The sequence below is a fragment of the Acinonyx jubatus genome, chromosome F2 (assembly GCF_027475565.1).
Source record: "Acinonyx jubatus isolate Ajub_Pintada_27869175 chromosome F2, VMU_Ajub_asm_v1.0, whole genome shotgun sequence".
NCBI lineage: Eukaryota > Metazoa > Chordata > Mammalia > Carnivora > Felidae > Acinonyx > Acinonyx jubatus.
Window position 1 is genome coordinate 20,276,501 of NC_069394.1, and position 25,388 is coordinate 20,301,888.

General features: G+C 39.4%; 1 protein-coding gene across 2 annotated transcripts in view; it reads right to left on the bottom strand.

Moving 5' to 3' along the window:
- COLEC10 (collectin subfamily member 10) overlaps window positions 1-19,594 on the bottom strand; it is a 38,967-nt gene extending 19,373 nt beyond the window's left edge. Inside the window, exon 1 of one of the 2 annotated variants that reach the window (XM_053208259.1) lies at window positions 19,305-19,594. In XM_053208259.1, the coding sequence (XP_053064234.1) occupies window positions 19,305-19,452 (148 nt within the window). In that variant the 5' untranslated portion in view covers window positions 19,453-19,594. The remainder of the gene's footprint in view (window positions 1-19,304) is intronic. The other variant, XM_015072845.3, reaches the window with a different exon arrangement.
- Window positions 19,595-25,388: the final 5,794 nt, after the last annotated feature.

The window sequence follows — 25,388 nt, forward strand, 5'->3', positions numbered from 1 at the left end:
TAAAATATATAAACTATAACTTATACTTTGTAAACTCTTACTCTCGGACTGCATGTTTGAGAGACCCCAAGTAGTAGGCATAGACCAGGAAGCTAAGAATAGAAGACAGGTAGGAAACGGGAACAGCTGCAAAGCAGTTCTGTGTGGGCAGCAACTATCTTTTTTTTTTTTTTTAACGTTTATTATTTATTGAGAGACAGAGCATGAGCATGGGAGGGGCAGAGAGAAGAGGAGACACAGAATACAAAGCAGGCTCCAGGCTCTTAGCTGTTCACACAGAGCCCGATGTGGGGCTCGAACTCACAAACCACAAGATCATGACCTGAGCTGAAGTTGGACCCTTAACCGACTGAGCCACCCAGGTGGGCAGCAACTATCTTAGTCATAGGTGGATCTAGCTCTCACACCCCATCTAGTCAAGGACAGAATGAGTGTTTTAATGAAAAGTGTCCTGGACCATAAATCAGGAGCCCTGGGTTCGAAGGTCATGTTAGTCTCTGATGGGTTGAGCAACCCTTCAAAAGTCAGTGATAGAGTTTATTGGCTTTAGAATAAGGCAGATCTGGACTTTATCACTTGACCACTCATTATCTGGAGAAAGTTAGGTATGTGACGTCCCTTTCTGAGTCTCGATTTCCCCCCATACAAATTGAGCTAATAATGCCTACAAAACAAGGGCCCTTATAAGAACTTTAATAAGATAAAATACATAAAAGACCTGGAACATAATCTGTTCTTAGCAATGGTGGATATTGTTATTCTTTATATCTCAGTGTCCTCATCCTTAATGTGGACTTAATACCTGCCTTCCCTACCTCTCTCAGTTATTTTAGCATCAACAAGGTAAGTATGCAATTGTGCTTTGAAAATAAAGAACACAACACACACGATATTATGACCAGCTACCTTAATTATCACCACAGCAATCTCAGGATATGAAGGAGTCCTGTCCATCACTAATGGAAAGAAGTAGATAAAAAAAAAAACAAAAACAACAACAAAAAAAAAACAACTTCTAAGGACAAAAGTGAAGCTCCTCAGACTAGACAGTTTGGGAGAGAGAAAGTTGAGATGTCATTTACTTGTCCAGAAAAAGCATGCTCAGCCATTCTCTATGTTTTCCTGACAGCAGAACGTGAATATTTTAAATGAAAGCTTAAGTCAAGTATGGAACCGTTGGATTTCCAGGTCAAAAAGCCAAGTATGGAACGGTTGGATTTCCAGGTCATGAGATGGGTCAAGCATTAAAACACTTCCCACGTGAAGCTCTAAAATCTCCTTCCGGGGAAGCTTTCAAAAAAGAACACACAGATGATTTGTGTGATCAGACCAGAGGGGTGAAGTGGATGGACAAAGTGGCATTTCTTTAGATAAAGTTAGTAGCCAATGTTTATTGAGTTATTATATGTATGCCAGCACTGTTGATCATCATACCAATTCTAGGAGGTGAAAACTATTATTGTGCCATTTTTTGAATGGAAAAATAGACTCAGTGAGGTTAAGTTCCTTGCCTAGTGTCATAGAGCTTGTGGATGGCAGAGCTAGGATTCAACATGTGTATTTCTGTGCCTCCAGATCCCTACCAGATCCCTCCATTTATCCCTTCTAATCCAGGATTCTGTGACCCTTAGCAAATTGTGGATTTTAAATAATTTGATATTGTGTCAAATTTTTCAGGGAGAAAAAGGGGAGATGCAGAAAGAATGGCTGTTTTTGTTCCTTTTTGAAAAAAGAAACAGTGGGGAAGAAAACAAACAAAAAAACCAGCCAAGCATCTCAATGACTTAATCCACAGGGAATGTATCCTTGAGGTAGTTCAGTATAATTGAGACCTGGCTTTGCCACTCACTAGCTGACAGAGCTTGGGACGTCCTTGACCTTTGTTGAGCCTTGATTCACTGATTTGGAGAATGGACAAAATACTATCTTCTGCAGAGCTTCAGAGGGTTTTAGTAAAGGTAAAATTAGGAAAGTATTTTCCTTCAGGAAGCCCTTTCTAACACTTTCAGGCTGGGCTAAATCCTCCCTTTAATTACCTTCATTGTTGAAAATATCACTGTATCCTGAGTCCACTTTTCTGTGTTATTCCTTACACTCATCTGTGACCTGTGGGATGGCTGGGGTTATGGGTGATTTAGTCTAGCATCTTCATAAATTAACACATTGTTTGTGTCTGGTGCCTAATAAATACAGTTGAGCTGGATATATTTTGTGAGCCATAAAACATTTTACAAGTGTAATGATAGTGTTTATTGAATACTATGGGCCAAAGGGTACCTAGCACTTGATATACATCTTATCATTTGGCCTCTACAACAACTTTGAGATGGATATTATTCTTAGCTCCATTCTACAGGTGAAGAAATGGGTCAAAGAAAGGTTAAGTAACTTCCTAGGGTCACAGAGCTTGTAACTAATAAAGCCAGGATTCAAACCAGGGCAGTTGCCTTCAAAGCCCATGTTCTTAACAAACTGTCTGATTGGGAACAAATTCTTGTTAACATTTCTGGGTTTTAGATTGCTATTCTGTACAATGGGACCAAAGATACGTGTCCTGCTCACCAAAAAGTGAGATCAAAGGCAGGGATGTATGTGAAACACTTTGTGAATCATGAAACCACAAAAATTATTGGTGCCGTTATTACTTCTCCTTCTTTTCCACCTTCCTCTGAGCTTTCCCATTTGTTTTCAAGCAAGTATCTAACTGAAAGCAGCCAGATGAGGGACTTAGTCATCTACTGCTCCCTGGTGGCTCCTGATGGAGACCTGGGAGGGTGAAAATAGGATTATTATTCTTCTGACCTGTGTGCATGCATCCCAGCCCGGTGCTGAGCAGGCTGCTGGCAGAGATGAAGTAAACAACTCGTGCCCTTGCCTTCAGCTTGAACCCTGGGTTCATTTGATCTTTGAGACTTGCTTTAATGAGAACAGAAGAGAGGTATAAAAGCAAGCTTTGGAAAGGATCCCCCACATGGCTCACAGTTGTCTGCTTTCATCCTCTTGGCAATATTTCATTGGATTAGTAGTGCAATTTAGACTTTCTTTTTTCCTTTTAAAAATAGCTACTTACATTTTAAAATTAAATGAAAAGCTATCAATTGAAATGAACTAATTTCAATTTTACAAAAATGATTTGTTTCGGCCCCCCCAGGCCGCCAGCTTGCTGTGATAATCTCTGCACCAGAATTCCAGCAGAGCGCACAGCTGACTAATTTTTCTTAGGGAAAGGGAAAGTTTTTTTTTCCCCAACAAGCAAAAAGTCTTTAAAAATTAAAGTCTAGTTTGAGTTGAAATTGCTGAACCTAGGTCAGTACCCCCTGCTCAAAGGAAGCAATTATTAAAAATTAGTGAATTGGTTTTGGAAATGCTAAAGAAAAATCACTAGAAGCTGAACTTTTCCCACTGCCAAAATAGTCTTATGGACTAGGAGGAGGTTGTTAGCAATCCTCCTCCTGATCAGCCTTTGAATTGAGTGCAGGAGGTGGTATGGGGTGCTTTATTAACGGGGCCAGCACTCTTCTCTAAAATATATCCCTCTCGTCTCTACCTACACCTTCTTGCCAATTACATTCTCATTCTTGGAAAGCTCTGTTGTCATATCGATTATTCCCTGGACCTCTCCTATACACCACATATCTTAGTGCAGTCATAAAATGGACTATCTCCCAGTACTTTTACCTCCTGGATCACCACCTCATCCTTTTACTGAAATATTCAGCCATCCTTGGGACCTACTACTTTTGCCTTCTCCCCAGTCCCTCTGTTTATCAGTCCCTCTGTGCCTTTACTTCTCTCCCCATTAATCCTGAATTCTTTCAACTCAGTCACTCCTACACAGCTCTCCCTAAGGCAAAGGGACTGCCCTCCTTTGGTGAAGAGAGCTCTGGGACAAATTCTATCATTTTTCTGAATCCCAGTGCCATCCATTAAATGAAGTAACAATAATCGTTACTTCATAGGATTGTTGTAGACTAATGGAGACAATGCATGAAAAGTGTGCAGCACGGTGCCTGGTGCTTGGCAAACTCATCTGTTCTTCTTTTAACAAGAATAGAAGGGAGGTGTAAGAATGATTAGCATCATCATCATCATCACCACCAGAAATGACATTTCTTTTAAACCTTCCTTTGTATTCACTACCTCAATCCTTATCCTACAATCATCACTTACCTTTTTACTTAACTATGTGTGCTAAGTAAATTTTCACACAATTAAAGATAAATGGAAATAGATATATACCCATTACTGAGGTTTAACAATTAACATGTTGTCATTGCTTCATCTATGTATTTTTATTGATTTTTTTTTAAAAAGTATATAACGGACATCACGACATATCTTCCTTAAATACTTCAGCAGGTCTCTAAATGGTAGGAACATTCTCCTGTGTACACATAACATCATTATGTCAATCTTAAATTTTAATTGACTACCGGGATTTGCTAAAGCCATCTTTATAGAGTTCTGTGACCTCGTTTATCTTGAGCCTGTGCTACTGTGCTGCATATAAACTAATAAAAAGAGGTGAGCCCTTAGAAAGAAAGACAGACATTCAGAGGAATAAACCTAGGTTCACTGAAAACAAATCATGACAAAAATTCCATTTTTAATTCTGAAAGGACTCCTAATAAATCAAGAAACTGTCATGACCAGAGTGGCTGGGAGAAGACACATTTCCATTGGTCATTCACAGAAGACTGCAGTCCCTGTGAGGCTGGGAGGATATATTGATAAAATCCATGGGCTTCATTCTTACAGATCTTGAATTCAATTTCTAATTATATCCCTTTGTGTGTGTGGTATTTAACCTCTCAAAGTTTCTGTTTTGTCTGTAAATGGAAATAAATAGAGTAACTACCTGTTTAGTCTCCCGAATTGAGGGCTGTTTCCTTATGCTGAAACACATGATATTTTTCTTTCATTTCAATAGCTTTGTGATGGAAATTGCAGGTAGAGGAAGAAATCAGTACAAAGGTTTCTTATTTCCTTTTTCCCCTATCCAGTGTATTGCCAGGTTATGTCTAGTGTTACCTGCCCATTCCTTGAAGGTGGGATTTTTCAGCTCTCCAAATGGTCTCATATCCTAGGACTGGCAACAAACACTCGGATAACAGGAACCAACAGGAGAAGGTGATCTGTAATTTAAAATCAGGCTTCTGCAAGCATGGCTCACTGACCCTCAAAGATAGTGGTCATAAACTGTGGAGAGATTACAGACCCTTGGTGACATTTCATCACAGCTCTCTTTCCCCATTTCAGACATGGAGGGGGTTTTCTTCATATTTCTTTTAATGAAAGCAGAAAAAATGAGCAAGCATAGTTTTTAAAGGAAGAATGACGTGTAGACATTACTTTGCATCTTCACTGCCATGAGGCAACTTATCTGTGGGTCAAGGGAGACCCAGACCTTGGCCATCTTGGCTTAAGAAGAACAGCAAAATAATAATAATAATAATAATAATAATAATAAAATACTATGTTCCTCATGAATGGAAAAACATCTTTCCATGACAGTAGGGCAGGGGTCCTCTAAGAGATTTTTCTGAGCTCCTCCCTAACATTATCTCACCCAGTTATAAAGAATGTGCATGAAATAAGACCATCCTTGTAAAACAATTAACATCTTTCCCAATACATTTAAAGCATTTGCAAAATGTTTATTTTGGTCCTACAGTCGGGATTTGATTACAAAAGAACTAAGTTCATTTTAGTCCATAGGAAGCTGCCTGCCTCTAAGGAGAAAAGCTGTCCAAGGGACAATCTTCTGTGGAAGAAAGCAGCTCTTAACCAAGATACAATTTGGCAAGGGTCTCAGCCTTCAGAACCACAGGTCTTTGGAAGCTTGGTGCAATGGGAAGAATAGGAGTTTTATAGCCTGTTATGGGCTGAATTGTTTCCTCATCTCCAAAATTCATATTGGAGCCCTTCATGTTGAAGCCCTACTCCCAGTACTTCAGAAGGCAAATGCATTTAGACATAAGGCCTTTAACGAGATGAGTAAGTTAAATTCTGGCTGTTTGGGCAGTCCTAATCCAATCTGGCAGTGTCCTTATGAGAAGAGGAAATTTGGACATACAAAAGGATACAAGGACAAATGTAAAAAAAAAAAAAAATCCCTGCAAAGGCCATGTGCGGACACAGTGAGAAGGCGGCCGTCTGCAAGCCAAGGAGAGAGGTCTTCGCTAAGAGAGACCAAATTTGTCAACAGCTTGGCCTTGGCCTTTCAGCCTCCAGAACTGCAAGACAATGACTTCCCGATGTTTAAGCCACTCAGTTTGTGGTATTTTGTTATGGTAGCCCTAGCAGACTAATGCATAGTCACAGAGACCTGGGCTCAACTCCTACGTCTCCACTTAACGGCGCTTTCATATTATACTAATATGAGTATAGTGGGTACTCTCTCTGCTTCAGTTTCCTAAACTAGAAAGTTGAGATAGTTACATTTTTCTTACACGGAGTTGCTTGAAGATTAAACAATATTATGGATGGCAAATTTCACAGAGGATACCTGTGCACGGAGTGTGCCCTTCATGATCCACTAAATGTTGAGTGTGTAGTGGGGATCTCTTGCTTTTACCTTCCTGGTGTCTTCTTCTGTGCTTCTAGTACCAGTCCCACAAATTTCCATAGGAAACCACGCTTGCTTATTCTACGTCCATGTGTTTTAAACCGAACCCACAGTGATTGGTTCAGCAATGGACATGTGACTCACCAAGAGCCAGTGGGTCTCAATTTGTAGATAAGTCTCCTCAACAACTCAAGCAGTTATAACCTTCAAAAATGGAGACTTGCTCTTTCGGCAAGGGTTGCAGAGAGGATAAACTACTATTGAAATATCTGAATCTATTTGACCACCACGAAGGGAGAAGCTTCTTTAAAGTGAAGTCATTATTGAGGAAAGCAGAAGCAAGGTATGAAGACTGAGTCCTGAGCACCTCACTCCGGACTGGATATAGTGCAGCTTGAATCCCTCCCTGTTACATGAGTCTATAAATTCCCCTTCTCTCCTCTGTTTGCTTGTTTGACTAACCAGTTTAAGTTTACTTCCTTACTAATGTAAGGAAACTTATGTGTCTACTAGACACAGATCAGGACAAAAGGGCCTTCCTATGAGGAAATCAAAACCTCAGGAGAAGATAGGCATGTAATTACTGTGATAAATGCTAGAAGAGGGGCTGTTATGGGAGCACAATGGAGGAAACACCTGCCTTTACCTGCTTACACCTGAAACTCTCTCTTCTTCTTTCTCCGGAAGAAATGGGATCCCTTGCACTGGGCTCCACCAGAATAAATTCATAACTTAAGTGAAAAAATAAGATAAAATACAAATTTGTCATTATAGGAGGGCAGGCTGTTACTACACTGTTCTCATCAATAAAAGTTCATGTGGATTTTTATTTTCCATCCAAACCATGCATCCTATGGGTTCTGCTCACATGTCACGTCCTTTCCCCAGGAGTCTTCTTGGTACAGCCTTTCTTGCTGCCATCTCCCTCCTTAACTGTCAGGATCATCTCATTTTCTGAAGGGAACACCCCTCCTACTTCAAAGCATCCACCACACTGTGTCACATGATGGGACAGGTCAGAGATATGCACTATATTCTCTGTATCCCTAGCACTTGGCACAGCGTCTCAGACGTAATGGGTGCTTTCTCAACAAAGGTTTTCAAAAGAAAGGGAATAACACCCTTAAAGTTAAGATAGATAAATGTGAGCTTAATGAGAATACAGTTAAATAAATTAGTAATTGATTGAAATGTCATTCTCTCAAATGGCTGATTAATGAATTGACTTGAGTCAGCTGAGAAAGGTCTGTGTGATGGCTTGTAATCTAGGAAGGCAGCCAGACTGGCTCTACTACTCTCTCCACCCCATATTTTTGTCCCCTCTTCTTTTTTTTTTTTTTTAAGTTTACTCATTTATTTTGAGAGAGAGAAAGAGAGTAAGTGCATGCACATAAGCGGGGTAGAGGCAGAGAGAGAGGGGAAGAGAGAGAATCCCAAGAGGTTGAACTCATGAACCATGAGATCATGACCTGAGCTGAAATCAAGAGTCAGAGCCCAACCGACTGAGACACCCAGGCATCCCTGTTCCCTCTTCTAATTTGCCCGTGTCTCCCAGTGTTGCCACCATGCTCTAATCTCCCAGGCTCAGTACCCAGATTGGCTTTGGCTATTCCTCCTTCCTAACTTCCACCTTGATTCTTACTTTTTCTCACATGTGTCCTTTCTTTTTCTTCCTAACACTACTGCCATCATTCTACCTCTTCCTGTCCTCATATAATCCCTATTCCTTGTGGGTGGTCCCTAAATGGTCTGCATGGTGTTTTATTCACCAGTGACTCCAAGGGCCTAGAATAGTGTCTATTCAATGAATAATTGTTTAAATACTGGTTTCCTTAGATCTGAACTTCACTTTTTCAAACCATCTTGCAGACTAATCTTTATAAAATAGCATTTTCATTATAAAACTGCCCCATTCAAAACATTTCAGCAGTTCCTCTGTGTTTATAGGCCAAGCCCAAACTAGTTAGTCTAGCATTTGGACTTTCACAGACTGGCATCGGTGGAAATTTCTGGTGTTATTTTCTGTCACTGAGTTGCATAACCTTCTATTCCTGTTCAACTTGGTTATTCATTTTTTTTTATTAAAATGTCTTTCAATTCATGCCTCCATTGAGTGCCACACACTTTTCTCTCTGTTTGAAGTTCGTCTCTTCAGAGGAAAAAAACACAGACGTCATAAAAGAAAAGAAAAACATATATGACCATATGAGAAATTAAAAGTTTTTATATGATAAAAGATGCCTCGTAAATATATACAGTTTATAAACAAATATATGACAGACAAGGGAAAAAATCAAGCACTAAGATACAGAAAATGATTGATATTCTTAACATGCAAAAAGCCTTTGCAAAAAGATAATAAGTGAAATAAAAAGATGATCTAAAAATATAAGTAATAAATGGTAGATGAAAAGTGTCCGTACTATTAGTCAGAACAATAGTACATATGGACATGTCTTTATGGTACTTTGCCTTTAGATTTAGTAATAATCTAAAAAGACTAGTAGCATCAAACGATGCCACAGATGCAGAGAGCACTCAGTCATTGCTTCTGGCAACATCAACTGCTACACCATTTCTGGAAGCTAGTCTGTCAATAAGGATTAAAATAAAGAATCCAAACCATCTATTTTACCTTAGGGAACCTATTTTATGGGAATAACTGTAAGAACTAAAAACTACTTGTAAGAACGTGTGTGTGTGTGTGTGTATTTATGTATATGAAAACACTTGTTTGCTGTGGCAAAAACAAAAACCATAAACCATCTGAAAGTTTGTCATCATGGAACTGATGAAAATACAAGGAGAAATACTGTGCAGTTACTAAAAATAATGAGTTAGAGCGAGACCTCTGGAGAAAGTACGAGCTCCATGTTATAGTATATAAAGAATGTCTCTTGGAGAGTCACATGCATATGATCTTACTTAGAAGAAAGAATAATAAACAGAAAAAATATAGAGAAAAGTGCCAATACCAAGCTCTTCATGATGATTACATGGGAGAAGTGGGTCTGGAAAAGGAAGAGTGACAGTGAAATGTGAAATCATTAGTTTTTTCTTTACACATCTTTATTCTGCATATATTTATACATGCTATATGTTTAACAAGCATAAAATACTCTTTCAATTTAAGAAATAAATCACTAATAATATAAAGAAACTATGGCCCTTCTCTCCCTTTGTAAATTTTACCCATCAGTCTGTCTCAAATTCTAAATTCTCTGAATTTATTGATAGAATTATTTCCTTGGTAATTCACCATCTGCTTCCCTGTTACTACTCTATAATTGCTGCCTTGGAGTATTATTTTAAAATGCACTGTTATTTAACTTTTTTGTGTTAATGTCAACTCCTTAATTGGAGTGTAAGTTCCTTGTGATGAGGGCAGATATTTTACACTTTGCTCTCAAGAGCTGCTCAAAACTTCACAATTTGCTCACTCATTCTTGAACAAATATTTATGGAGTCTCTACCAACTACTAAGTCCTGTGTTGAGTCCTAGGCATACGGCACGGTCTCAGACTAGACATGATCTAAGCCTAAAAGTTTGGTTGGAAGGAGACACCAAACAAGGTCTTCTAAATGTCATGAGTATTACGAAAGGGAAATTGTCATGTGTGTTGTTGGCACCTAACAGGGTGCGATTTTGAAAAGATCAGTGATATGGGAGTAAGGAGATTTGGCTTTTATTAAACTCTACTGCTCTCTCCTCAGATGACAAGATAATGTGTCAAATAAGGAAACAGAAAAGAGCTGCTTGTTCTATATTAATATGCTAAGTAATGCAAGGAAATAACATATATAAGGACATATAATTAAGTTATCTAATAACAATATCAATGTCAGTAATGATAACAACTGTGTTTACGGGGGGCTTCCTGTGATCCAACCCAGGTTGTTGACGTGCATGACCATGATATCAACCAGTTCTTTTATTGTGCCCCATCAGTTTCAGAGACCAAAAAACTTTATTCCTCCTTCAGCTCATTCCTGTATGACCTGGCAAAGAAAAGTGAAGATTTCAAATATCCTGCAATATTTCCCACTTGGATTATAAAGCACCTCCTCTTGTTTTCAGCTTTACTTGGTTTAAAAAGAATTTCTACTTGGAACCTACAAGTCTTTTGTAGTCACTGCATGTCTGAGTAACGGGAAGAAAAAAACCCAACAACAACTAACATTGTACTTAATGAAAAATACAATATCAAGGTTTGTTGGGCAGGTTTCTTCTGCCTGCACATATCATTCACTATTAAAATTCATTCACAGCCATGTCAGTAGAAACAAATGCAAGGAGAAATCCCATCCATCCAGGACTAAGTGGCGAGTGCTTTTGCAATGCAGTGCGGTAGTTAGGAGTGGAAGATCTGGGATCTAAGGGCTCAGTTCAAGTCCTGGATCCATCACTGGCCCACTGGCCACCCACTTAAATTGTACAGGTCTAAGTTGTTTATAAATCAGAGTAGTGAAATATCTCCCTCACAGTGTTGTTGAGGGGAGTAATGTGACAATTCACATGAAGGGTCAAACGGCGCCTGGAATGAGGTGAGCACTGGAGAAATTTATAACAGTATCATCCAATAGCCACCTAGAATTTCTAGCCAGTAGAAATTAGAGGGATGCAAAGAAGAGGCCAAGGGCAAGCAGTGCCTCTTTTAGCCCATTCCTTGGCTGTGCAGATTTGCAACTCCCTGGCTGAAGTGTATTTTTGCTTCCAGAGATTTATGCCACTGGCATTGAAACGTTCACAACACTCTGTAGATGTAACATACAACATTCTGTCTAAAATTCTTTTCAGTACAAAGTGGGGCAGAAACTAATTTGAAGAAAAAGAGTAGCATTGTAAGTAATAACTGTGCGATTATATCCCGGCATCCCAATCCATGGGCGTCCCACCTATCTGTGAGAATGGCGGTGTCCTCCTCCCTGATGATTCCCCTAAATGAGACAAGTCACAAAAACCGTGAGTCAAGACAAATAGTGTGATTTGTTTTTGTAGAGAAGAAATGCCTAAAAAATGTTTGCGATATCTATTTTCAACTGCCTGCTGGACTTTTCCATCTGAATGTCCAGAGGCAGCCCAAACTGTTTAGAACTCGTTATAACCTGCCAGTTTTGCTTCTGAAATCTCTCTTTAATCTCCCCCTCTCTTCTTATCCCAACAGCCCTCATTAATCTCTTGCTTTTAGTTCATATCCCACTGGGAGCTTCTCACATCCTTCAGTGTTTCAGTCTACCTTCAACCTTGCCAAGAGATTCATCTACCTGAAAAAAAAATCTAAGTTGCTTCCTTCTCCTACTCAGACTTCCAATGGCTCTTCTGGTTTAAACTATCATTTGGCTGGTCAGACCTGATACAATCTTACAACTTCTACAAAATAGCATGAAAACTGAAAAAAGAAAAAAAAAAGAAGAAAGAAAACCCAAGGTATAATGAAAATTAGGTTAACAAAATGTAATGAGCTTCCATTTACAATGAAGCCATTGGAGCTGGAATAGGGAAAACATTCTGTGCTCTACTTTATTAAAAGATTGATTTTAATAAAAGGAGATGGAATAACACTTACTTTCTCCTCCAGTGGACACCCCTGTTCCAAGAGTAAGTTGCCACTGACCAGAAAATTAAGTCAATAACTTTGTTGCATTAGTGATGCATTTTTGACATGTTTCTAAATCCAAAAAGTAAGATAGGAAGGAATACAGGAGAACAGGGAGTAAGAGTGATGCATTTGGGAGATTCAGTTCTCAATAGAAAAGCCTTATAGGCAGGTGCAGAAACACCCTGGCATCAATGAATGCTGAGCATTTTAATTTTGCATACACTCATCTGTGCAGAGTTAAAATGTTAGAGAATCAGGAAGAGGGAGCAGGAGAAAGTTCCACATTGGCATGATCGGGTCACCTTCAAAACATACTAACATGATATTTCCTCCTTTGATCATGAGGAGACAAAATATAGAGACAGTTGAGATAGGGAGAGAGAGAGAAAGAGAGAGAGATTAATCAAAATGTTGAGTCCATTCTAATTTGAAAAATAAAATGTTATCTTAATGGTCCTCTAACCCAGGCAAGTTGGTCATCTCCCTTGCTTTTGCACACTCTATGTGAGTATTATTTCAGTCTGTGTCTGTGGACTAGTACTGACTTTGCCCTAAGATCACTGGCCCAGCCTTACTCTTCAAGTGCTAGGGTAACACTGATAAATGCATTCCAGAGAACTTCCTTTGTAATATGTCAAAGTCCCTCCATCTCTTTGGGGACTGTCGCTTTGGTCTAGAGCATATTGTCTTACTTGCTTACTTACTAGAGCATATTGTCCATCTCCCATTGGACATAAGGGTCTGTTTGGTCACAGAGCATGTGGTCTGAGGAGTGGGTGGGGTGGGGAACTTTGGTGCTGCCTGTCAAAATCCTTTTCTAGATTTTTGTTCGTCTCAAGCCAGGCAGAGCAACATCATTTAAACTATTTTTGGCTGTACTCAAGACTGCAGTGCCTGCACATACAGTCGCCCCTGGGTGATAGCAAATAAATGACCCTCAGAAGGGTCACAGGCAAGAGTAGTGTGCTTTAGTTTCTTCTCTTTAAATAGGAATAATGATTCCTGTAGTATGTCACTACAGCCAATGAAAAATAATTGATAAACCTTTGTGAATTCTAAAGACTCGTATTCATATACTTTATTTAACAGATACCAGTATTTTCAAGTGGCCGCAAGAGACGTGAAACGATGCTCTAGAGTTTTCAAATAAAGAATGATTATAGTAAATAATTTGCAAACAATTACATTCTTTAGCTGCTACTTCACTTGAGCCTTTGACTGCCATATTTTCACTGCACATATTTGCAGCAGAGAACGCTACAAACGAATTTTGTGAAAGTATAGAATATTGCAGATCAAGTATGTGGTACAAAAACCAGCCAGACTGGTTATAGGTTGGAATATCCTGAAACTATGTGAAAAGGCCAAAACACACCATTTCTAACAGAAGTATATGTCATAAACATAAAAAAGAGTGAGAGACTTAAGTTTGTATCTGGCCTACGTATATGGTCAAGATCCAAGGAGAACAAACCTGCCGGCCTGGGTCACGGGAAAATATGCTTTAAAGGAAGAAAAAAAGACCCCCAACACAAGAGACACATTCCTGTTCTGTCTTGAGTTTTGCTAATCCACAGTTTTCTAATATTTAAAGAGTCCTTGGCAATCTGTGAGAGACAGTGCTAAGTGCTTTGTGTGGCCTAACTCATTTCTCCTCACCACTAACCTATGAAGTACTCACACTATTATTATCCCATCTTTTCTTACTGGAAAGAAAACTGACTTTTGGTTTTGTGGGTTTTAACGCCTCTAATCCCATTCCATCCATAGGGGTATTTACACTGTTGTTATTCCTGTTTCATTGGTAAAGATTACCGGGCTCAGCTGGAGAACTGCCAACTGCGGAAAGAAGGCAACATTCGAGAAGGGTAAGGGTGGTCTCAAGTCTGCGAGCTACTGATGAACAAAAGTGCGCTTTGCCTTGGGGCTACCCTAGGCAGGAAATTGCAGCAACCTGCAGAAGATAGTGGCATTTCCTGGGTAGGTTTCTATCCATAGAGCCAACTTTACAGTCTGTGAGCCTTTTGTCAGGATGGGGGAAAGAAGCGGCTTATGGTGGCCGGTAATCGAAAATGGAAGCTAATGGCAAAAATGAGGATGGCTAAGCTATATGCCGAACATGTTCTACTTTTCAAATGAAGTATTTGACACGGACAATGTCATCATCTACATTTGAAAAATGGAGGCCCTGAGGCTTGAAGTTCTCGTGAACAGGTAAGTAGCGGAGCTCAAATTCAAAGTCCATGATCTTTACCAACATGCAGGTGCCTACTACTGTGGCCCTAGCAGTGACAAATAGGTGGTCAAGTTACTGTGCAAGAGAGTTGGGGAAAGAGGGGGCATGAGTAAAGGACACATCCTGATTAAAACGAAACAAGCTAACTTTTTTAAATCATTATCATTCAGGGCCTCCTGACTCGTCTTTGCCCACACTTTGATTGACTGGAGTTTTACTCTTCTTTTTCTGGTTTAACCTTGAAGTACTTTCTTGGTATCTATCCAAAAGGAAAAGGAGAGGAAAAATCGTTCAGAACAACCTGGCCAAACCATTTAAAATTTTGGTTTGTCTTCAGGCGTAGAATGCATATTAAAACTCTCAATGAAAGAATCTAGTGAATTAATGCCGTTAATGTAAAGGTCTTGGGAAAACACCTACTTGCTTAACCTCTCTGATAAAGTCACCAGAAAGAAATTAGCAACTCAATTTATATCAAGGTGACCGAGCTAAAACAATTCTGTACCATGTTTATACATTGACCTCACAGAACTCCTTTTCTAATGTTAATTTATAAAACTAAGGGAAGGATCATTTCATGCTTAATGAGAATGACAAAACGTGAGGATGATGATATAACATGGTAGAATGGAACAATGACTGGCCTGACAAATGGAATATGAGTTCCGGTTCTAGCCCTGCCACCAATTAACCACTGTGTGACCTAGACCAAGTTATTCTACCTCTCTGGGCTTCAGCTTTAACGAATGTAAAATTCGTAATTTGGGATGAAACCAAATTACCTCTGATAGTTACATTACAGGTAGTGAGACTTCCAATTTGGCTGTGAAGGTGATCCCGACATTTCTGGGCATATTTGGCCATCCGTCTGGGGAAGTCACAAGAAGGCTTGTTTGCACTAGAGACTGAGAAGATTCCTGGAAACAACTCAAGTTTGTGCCAATTACCAGGACCAGAAAATGAAGGGTATCAGGTAGGGCCTCCTGTGAAAATGGCATTTGAGCTAAAACCTGAATGAGGAGAAGGAACTACCTTTGGGAAAATCTGCACTGGGGTAAGGTTGGGCCAGACAGAGGGGAGCACTGAGTACAAAGGTTCTGGATTAAGAATGAGAGACAAAGCAACAGCGCCTGAAGCAGACTACAGGTGAAGAAGCAGTTTCATGTGGTACAAGTAGGGAGAAGCCAGATGGATCACAAAGGAACTTTTAGGCCACACACACAAAAGTCATTGAAAAGCAAAAATCTCCGAAAGAAAAGAAAACTAATGGAAGCCAACATAAGCTGTTAGGCAAAATACCTTTAATTTCCAAGCGAACTAACAAGGTAATGGAGTTGATTATCAAAGCGGAGGCAATCATTATTTTCAGCATATACTGGTACAATGTTGAGCTGTGATGTTGCATGAACACTGTGTTCTTAGGCATTCTTGCATCCATTTCTTACCAGCAAGGGTCAGTGGAATATACTTCCAAACCTGACTCTAATAGAAACCAGTGGGGGCGCCTGGGTGGCTCAGTCGGTTGGGCGTCCACCTTCGGCTCAGGTCATGATCTCGTGGTCCATGAGTTTGAGCCCCACGTGGGGCTCTGTGCTGACAGTTCAGAGCCTGGAGCCTGTTTCAGATTCTGTGCCTCCCTCTCTCTGACCCTCCCCCGTTCATGCTCTGTCTCTGTCTCAAAGATAAATAAATGTTAAAGAAATTAACAGAAACCAGCAGATGTCATGGAATGGCACTGGACCCAGAGCCAGACGCCCAGGGCTAAAGTTCAAATTGCATATCTGTTCTGTAAGTATGTGAAAGAGTTTGAGAGTTCCTCTTGGCCTCATTGAGATTGTTTCCTTATCTTTAAGTTTAAAGTAATTGCTACCACTTAGGGAAATTGTGAGAATTAAACAAGATAATCTACTTGAAAATACTTTGGAAATTGTGAATCATCACTCAAATATTTATTGTTTTACATTTCTTTTTAACATTTCTTGTTAAAATTTATCACCCCTGCTGTTTTCAATTAAAACCACTAGAGGTCAGAATTTTACACGAATTGTTTAAAGAAACAACGTAGGTGGGAAAGAAAGAACATTTTCTGGCCGAACAGCATACAATAGTAAACTTAAGGCACAGAAAGAAAAGACGACTTTCAACAAAGAAGTTTTGATAATTGGAACAATGCTTATTCCCAAAATTGTTACTCAACAGACTTAGATAAACAGGGAGAGGAAGGAAAGATAAGTAGAATTTAATTATCTATTTATGATGTCTACATGGCTTAAAGTTTACATTGTTTACCTTATATTATTCTTCAAACAGTTCTCTGATGAAGCTCACTTTGCAAATAAAGAAAGTAAAACTCAATAGGTGTAATAACATACCGAAGATCAGATTGAATTCAACTTCTTTCTTACCACCAAGTCATGCTCAGGAAATAATGCAGTAAAAAATGATCAGTGTATGTTGGAAAACATAATATATGACACATTAGCATTACTGGTTTTCCACGTACAACTCTAAATGATGTATTTAGCTCCCAGTCTCCCAAATGAATTTAGGGAAAACTCCTTTTAATGTTTCTCAGGGTATCTAGAGAAGTTTCTGCATGCGATACTAGTAACTATGGTACTGACGTGATTAGCCTTGAAGAAAAATATAGACCAGCTTGCTCGTAGGAAAATATATTGAAAAGAAGCAATAGTTCAGTCCTTTAAAATGTTTCTTTATCCGTCAAGCTTGTTTCTTTATCTTTCTTTTCTTCTTCCTTCCTTCCTTCCTTTTTTTGTGGAAATAAATATGCAAATCTGCCTTGTTGGGAGGGGAGGAGCTATGCTCACTTTCAGGAAGGAATGAGGTAGGGTAGATGGCAGTTTACATCTTGAGAGAAGACAAAAACTAAGTCCTGTTTTTCCCTGTAAGCACAGCATCCAGCACAGTGCCTCGAGTGGCAGAAAGGCAGGGATGAACATGTATAAGTTGCTCCATGTGCGTGCATACAGGCAACTTGCAAAGAGAAAATGAATTAATTGAGCCCTGAGTCCAAGAGTCTGCAATCTGATAGCTTGAAATGCAGACACGTTTTAGGACAAGTGCTTTCATTTGAAACCTTTAGTATCTAACATGAGGCCTGAGATGTCGTAGGTATTCAGTACGTTCCAGAATTGGGGAATCTCTTTTATAAGAAGGGACTTAAAATTCATTTTAATGCAAAGTCCCCAGGCTCTGGGAAAAGAAGAAGACATCATACCAGGTCCCTAATAGACTTAGTTCTGGAACCCAGGGTTCTAGAGGGCTCCTTTCCAAGTATCTCCACCCAGGAAGACTTAGTTCTTCATTCTGTCATATTTTTGCTTGTAATCATCTCATAATTTCTACAAGGCTCAGGAAGAGAGTGAAGGAGATTTACATCGTTTGAAATCTTAGCAAGGTTTCTAGGAGGAAGGGGGAAATTTTGCATTAAGAAATGAGGGTAAGAAGACCATGGCAAATAGGCTGCTGCTACGCAATAAATATTAATTGCCCTCCTTCCCTCCTAAATTTTTTCTCTACTGTTCATGACACTGATGTATGTTATTGAATGCATCTATTATGCCTAAAACAATGCTTGGAACTTAATAGGTACTCAGTATATGTTGGCTGATTGAAATAAATAGAATTGTTGAATAGGAATCCATTATATTTTGGATATTATTTTCGCAGAGCTTTGCCCATTCTTCTTATAGCTTGAACATTGTAGTTTCTCTGCAAGGAAAATTGTTCAACAGTGCTATTCTCAAATGGACTCTCCCATTTGCAGGAACAAAGAAAACTTAATTTTCAGCATTTTCCATGAGAGCCCAGGAATGGCACAAAGTTTCTTATACTCTTGATGGAAAGGCCACTAATGGTTCTAAGTAAATACTTTTATTTCTAATCAAAACTTTCTTTTCTGAACATTTGCCCTCACATTATTCATTTATTCACCCAAGAAATTATTTGGAAGCCCCAAGGTCTCATTGTTCTTCCTTGCATTTATTTTATGGTATCAAAGGTTAAAGCTTGGATTGCAATCTTAGGAGGAAATTAATTCACTGATTACGAAAAATGCACTTTAAGCAATACACATTTAAATAACAGACAAGCATAGGGCGATGTATTTCTGCTTTTTCTGAAAGACCCTTTTTTTCTGCTTAAAATTTTAAGCAGCTGTGATTCTTCCACCCTATAGCCTGGAGAAACATAGCAGGAATTACTAATAAGGGCACCGATCTACACTGCAGTGACCACTTTCAGAACAAAAGGGTCAGAACTGAACCCAGGAAAACAGCAACATTTTTTGTCAACCAGTTGCTTGAAGCACATTTAGACCTTGGCTCTACTGGAAAAAATTTTGCAATAGTCTATCCTCCTTCCACTGAAGGCACTTGGCCCCGAAGACTCCACTTTCAATGAAGAAATGTTCATTTATATACTACCTGCAATCCTCAACAAAAATTTTCCTCCTCTTTGGAAACCAGAACCCCACGAATTTATGAGATATATGAAAGATTTAATTTTCTCTTTACTGAGCTTTTGCCTGGTAGCTTTACCAAAATCAGTACCGAGAAAGGCATTGGAATAGAGCAGCCCAAGAACAGAGATGATCTTCAGGAAAGTATCCCTGAAAGACCAAAGTTGTGGCTTGTGTATCTTCCCCTGGAGCAGCACAGAGGAGGGAATTTTCTCCTGACCTGGGCGCGTCCTGCCCCCTCCCCACATTCTCCTGCCTAACATGAAGGGAGGTTTTAAAATAAATAACAGGTTTTGCAAAATAGAAGGAAAGAAGGAGGAAGAGGGAGAAGAGAAAGTCATTGAGAGCTCCAGTAGGGTTGAGGGAGGAGAAAAGAGAGTTCGCTTATTATATATGAACATTTTGTTTTTCTTTCCTCACCTTTGGGTCCTGGTGCTATAGTGTGTGTGGCACAGACTTCAGTGGTAGGACGACTCTCCATGTCCAGACCCAGACTCTGAATTTGCAAAAGAAAAAGCACCAGAAGGATGAACTGGTTTCTTCCAAGTAGGGCTCCAAAGCCACTCATGGCTGTGGTTCTTCAAAAATGATTGCCCAGAAGTGCCAAACAAGCAGCTTTATTTTAAATAAAACTTCTGCTTTGGGGAAGAAGGTAGTGTATCTGGAGCACACATTCCAAAAAGGGCTACAAAGACAAGAAGAAAGCATATCCTAGGTTGTTTATTTTCTCAGTGCTCCAAATGGACCATACATTATCCAGACTGTTTATTTTCAAGTGACAACAGTTTACTGAAAATTATCTCTGAGCTAAACACTCAAGTGTGCAGGTCAGTAGAAACAACCTAGAGAGCAGAGAGGATAGAGATGCCTTCTGCTCAGTACATGAGCTGACAACTTAATATCCTATGTTGCATTTATATGTTGGGTTCCAGAAAGATGGTGTCAGAGACTGCTTGAATTACCTGCATGACATGGAAGCACTATGCAGGGCTTTGAGCTTTTTCTTAAGGAAATATTCATTACCTGTTGGCGGCAGCTGAAAGCTAGGGCTCCCGGTGTTCTTCATGACCTTATTTCCTTCTCTCATTACAAAGAGTTGTCTTGGGATTAAACCCCCAAGGAATGAACAGCAGCTTTTCTACGAAGCAATTTGGCAATAAGTACCAAGAATATTAAAAATGTTTATAGCCTTTGGTCCAGTTATTGCCTTTCTGTTACACTATTTTAAGAAAATGTTCTGAAATGTGGACAATATTTTATTTGAGAAAATGTGGCAAAAAGAGGAAGGGACATCAATTGCCTAACAATACATTGTGGCTGGCAAATCATAGTAAATAACAAACATATGAGAGAGTATGACATGACAATTTGACAACATTATTAAAATGATGTTTGTAGTAAGTTTTTGCTAAAATGGGGGGGATTCTATATTATTATATTTCTTTTTTTTTTAAGTTTATTCATTTATTTTGAGAGAGAGTGGGGGAAAAGAGAGAAAATCCCAAGCTCCATGCTGTCAGCACCGAGCTCAATGTAGGGCTCGAACTAATGAACCGCGAGATCATAACCTGAGCTGAAATCGAGTCAGACACTTAACCGACTGAGTCAACCAAGTGCCCCTATTATTGTTGCTTAAAAATCAGGACCTTATCCTGATAAGGGCTAATGAAGAATTATTTCTAAGAGATGTCATTACAAGTAATGCTCAATGTAAGAAATACAGGCGTATTCGTTTTTTAGGGCTGCTGTTAACAAAGTGCTGCAAGCTGAGTGGCTTAAGCAAAGAAAAATTCACTTTTTCATAGTTCTGGAGGCTGGAAGTCTAAGACCAAGGTATTGACAAAGCCATGCTTGCTCTGAAGACACCAGAAAAGGATCTATTCCAAGCCCCTCTCCTAGTTTCTGGTATTTGCTTGCCTTGGGACAGTACAACTCCAGTCTTCTCACAGCTTTCTCCCTGTGTGTTTCTCGATGTCAAAATGTTTCCCTTTTAATAAGCCTACCCATTCTTAGTGGATTAGGGCTGCCCCCCAATGATCTCATTTTAACTTGAATACCTCTTATAATCCTATCTCTGAATATGGTTATGTTATAAGGTACTAGGATTTAGGACTTCAACATATGAAATTTTTTTTTTTTTTTTTTTTTGGTCTGGGAAGACACAATTCAACCCCTAACAAAAGGTTTATCATATGACATAACTGGACCTTTTTATTAGCAATACGAAGAGAGGGAGGAAAGGAAACTGGCATTAATCGAATAGTCATTATGTGCAAAATAGGGTTGATCTCTTAAGTGTATCTTTTTTAAGCCTTAAGATAGCCCTGTGGCATGCCCATTTTGCAGACAAAGTACTTGAGGTTCAAAAAGATAAGCATTCTGTTTAACATCACTGTGAAGGTTAATTTTATGTATCAACTTGACTGCATCATAGAGTGCCCAAGTATTGGGCTAAACATTGTTTCTGGGCTGTATGTGTCACTGTTTCCAGAGGAGGTTAGCAGTGGAATCTGTAGACTGTGTCAAGCAGATTTCCCTCCCCAATCCAGGTAGGCCTCATCCACATCACTGAGGGTTTTACTAGAACAAAAAGGTAGAGGAAGGAAGAATTCCCTCTCTGCCTCATTGGTGAAACTGAGATTTCAGTCTTTTCCTGCACTTGGATTGGCGCTCACAGCATCATCTCCCTGGGTCTCGGGCCTTTGCACCTAGACTGAACTTAACACCATTACTTCCCTGATTCTCAGGCTTTTGGGCTTGGACTGAAACTATGCCACCAGCTTTCTCAGGCCTCCAGCTAGCAGATGGCAGATCATGGGACTTCTCAGCCTCCATAATCATGTGAGCCAATGTCTTCTAACAAATCCTTCCATCTCTCAATTTAGAGATAATACTGATGTATACAGAATATGGATATCGATACAGACATATCTTGATGGTTCTGTTTCCTTGGAGAACTCTGATTAATAGTCACCAATTGAAAAAGGGACCAAAAAAGGAGTGCCGGGGTGGCTCAGTGGGCTAAGTGTTGGACTTCAGCTCAGGTCATGATCTTACAGTTCGTGAGTTGGAGCCCCATGTCAGGTTCTGTGCTGACGGCTCAGAGCCTGGAGCCTGCTTCGGATTCTGTGTCTCCCTCTCTTTCTCCCTCTCTCTCTACCCCTACCCTGCTAGCGCTCTGTTTCTCTCTGTATCTCTCAAAAATAAATAAACATTTAAAAAAACAAAAAAAAAAAAAAAGAAAAAGGGACCAAAATAAGTCTAATCCAAATCACTTCCCCAAATTCCTGCTTTTTAAAATGCTACTTGTCTTCCATAAAGGTGAATAAGCTTAAGCTTTGAAGATGCATTAATTTTCACATATTCTTAAAATGTCAAAATGGTTTCATTTGCCATATTAACAGTGATGGGATAATAGTGGGAATCCATAGAATGGTGTGAGCAACCTCAAATTCCACATCTATCATAACCAGACAAATGACAGAGCAAAACACTCAATTTCAATTGCTATAAGGCGTATAAAGTGAGTTTAGACTTGATATATAATGTATTTTCTTAATTCTAAGATACTCTGAGAATAGGTGTTATTTAAGTTGTTTAGACTATTCTTTTTTTTTTTTCAACGTTTATTTATTTTTGGGACAGAGAGAGACAGAGCATGAACGGGGGAGGGGCAGAGAGAGAGGGAGACACAGAATCGGAAACAGGCTCCAGGCTCTGAGCCATCAGCCCAGAGCCCGACGCGGGGCTCGAACTCAGGGACCGCGAGATCGTGACCTGGCTGAAGTCGGACGCTTAACCGACTGCGCCACCCAGGCGCCCCTAGACTATTCTAAATCTATTTCATTTTTTTTTTCAAGCATTTCCTGGCAAACAGTGAAATACATTCATTACATTTATATGTAGAAATCCACTGGTAGCAGTTTGAAGCAAATAATAGTTCTTAGTACTTTTCCTTGGGATAGCCTATGCCTATTTTTTCCAACCTCTCCCTTCCCCCCGCTCCTTTTTTTTTAGTTCAACAATTAATAGAGACTTCCAGAGAAGATGGCAGAGTAAACTCACTCATCCCACAGATACATCTAGATACACTCAGTTTAAATAACCCAGAAAATGACCCAAAGACTGGTAGAACAGACTCTCCCCAGCTAGATGTAGAGAAGAGGCAACATTGAAGAGGGTGGGAAGGGCAGAGACATGGTCAGAAGCCAAACAGACCCCCAGTACTATCTGTGAGAGGGAGGAACACCACAGGTGTGAAGAGGGGGGAGGACCAGATCCCACCCCAGGCACCCCAGGCATGGGGAACTTGCAGGAAAAACAGAGGGACACAATTGCATGAGTTCTTACTCAGCTACATGCAAAAGAGTGAAACTGGACCACTTTCTTACAGCATACACAAAAATAGACGCAAAATGGGCTAAAGACATACATGTGAGACTTGAAACCATAAAAATCCTACGAGAGAGCACAGGCAGTAATTTCTCTGACATCAGCCATCGCAGGTCTTTCTAGATATTACTCCTGAGGCAAGGGGCATGAGCAGCATGGAGTCTGCTTAAGATTCTCTCTCTCTCCCTCTGCCCCTCCCCTGCTCTTTCTTTCTCAAAATAAATAAATAAATAAATAAATAACCTTTAAAAAATAAATAAAATAGAATAGGTCAGGTGATTGGATAAATGAAAAGAAGTGGTCAAATTATGTTAAGTGTATTCATTTTAGTGTGAGAATAATATACCTAATGCCCAGACAGATACCTAATGCCCCAAAGAATTTCTACTGAGATGTAAAACAATTCAATTGTTTTCTTTTTAGAAAAACATGGTTTGGAAATAGACAATAAAACCTATCAAGTTTTCAGCAGGTATAAAATTGGAAGAAGTTAATGGTAACTCTAAAAAGACAGGACTTAGTGACTGGCTTATGAAACTGTCTCTGTAATTCCACATTTTCCCGAATGTTTTTGTCTTCCTCTTCCCAAGGCATTGAAATTTCAGGCTTGGTTTTGTGCTTGTCTGAATAAAACATTCCACTAAAGCGAATGATATGTGATATTTCCCCATTCTTATTCTTTGACCCATTTTTCATGGGGTTGAATGGTGAGCCCATGAAAAATATGCCCACAACTTAATCCCTAGAACTTGTAAATGTGATCTTAGTTGGCAAAAGTGTCTTTGCAGATGTAATTAAGCTAAGGCTCTCAAGAGGGAATAATCTTGTATTATCTGGGTGATGGTGACAAGTGTCCTTAGGAGACACCCACAGGAGGGACATAGGGACAAAAGGAGAAGGTCATGTGAAGACAGAGTCTGGAGAGGCTGAAATTATGCAGCTGAGGAACACTGGGAGCCACCAGAAACTAGAAGAGACAAGGAAGGGTCCTCTTGAACCTTCAGAAGGCATGCAGCTCTGCTGATGCCTTGATTCACTTCAGGCCTTCAGAACTGTGAGTTCATAAATTTTTCTTCTTTTTAATAATTTTTTTAATGTTTAATTATTTTGGGGGGGGAGAGAGAGAGAGCATGAGTGGGGGAGGAGCAGAGAGAGAGAGAGGGAGACATAGAATCCCACGCAGGCTCCACACACACTGTCAGCACACAGCCTGGTGTTGGGCTCGAACCCATGAACTGTGAGGTCATGACCTGAGCTGAAATAAAGAGTTGGATGCTCAACTGACTGAGCCACCCAGGTGCCCCCTCAAATTTTCTTGTTTTAAGCCATCACATTTGTGGTAATTTGTTACAGGAGCCCTAGGGAATTAATACACCATTCTTATGATATTCATATACAGTTACTGGAAGGAATGACACATCAAAACGTTTACTCAGTGCCTGACAGAGACCGAGCAACATCTATTCTTGTGCATTTAGTTGTCATGCATCCAGCTTATGTGATATCTGGAGGGAGATGAAATACATATGAAACCAGCACATCCTAGGCAGAACTCAGGCTATCTTCAGGATGGCAACAAAATGACACACTCCTCTCCTGAAGGAATCTCCTGACAAATTGCTATACTTCCATTTTGGACTTGGTTTTGTATGTGTCCATTCACATAAGCATCTTATTGGACTCAGGTTCTCTCTTGTGAGTTAATTCAATTGAATGCAGTTTGTAAAAAAATGGGAATGAGTAGAATAGCTTTTAAAATGACATATAGTTAGGAAACAACATGCTAACAAACACACTCATAAAATTATTTTATTATCGTTCGCTTTTTAAATTTCATATTTATAAAAGCATATTTTTAAAAAATGGTTTTAACTGGCTTCTGAGATTAAATAGAAACCTCCTACTGTTCCCATCCCATTCTTGATTCTTACTTCTGTAAGAAAATTATTTTAATAATTGTAATGCTTCTTCTTTTATCTCTTCCATATTTTAAAATAAATTTATGCTAATGTTCTTGATTTTTATTTGTTTCAATTTGGATACTCATTGTCTTCTTAATATGGAAAATGGAGATTTTTTTTCTCTTTCATTCTTAGCCCTACACCCCCCTCC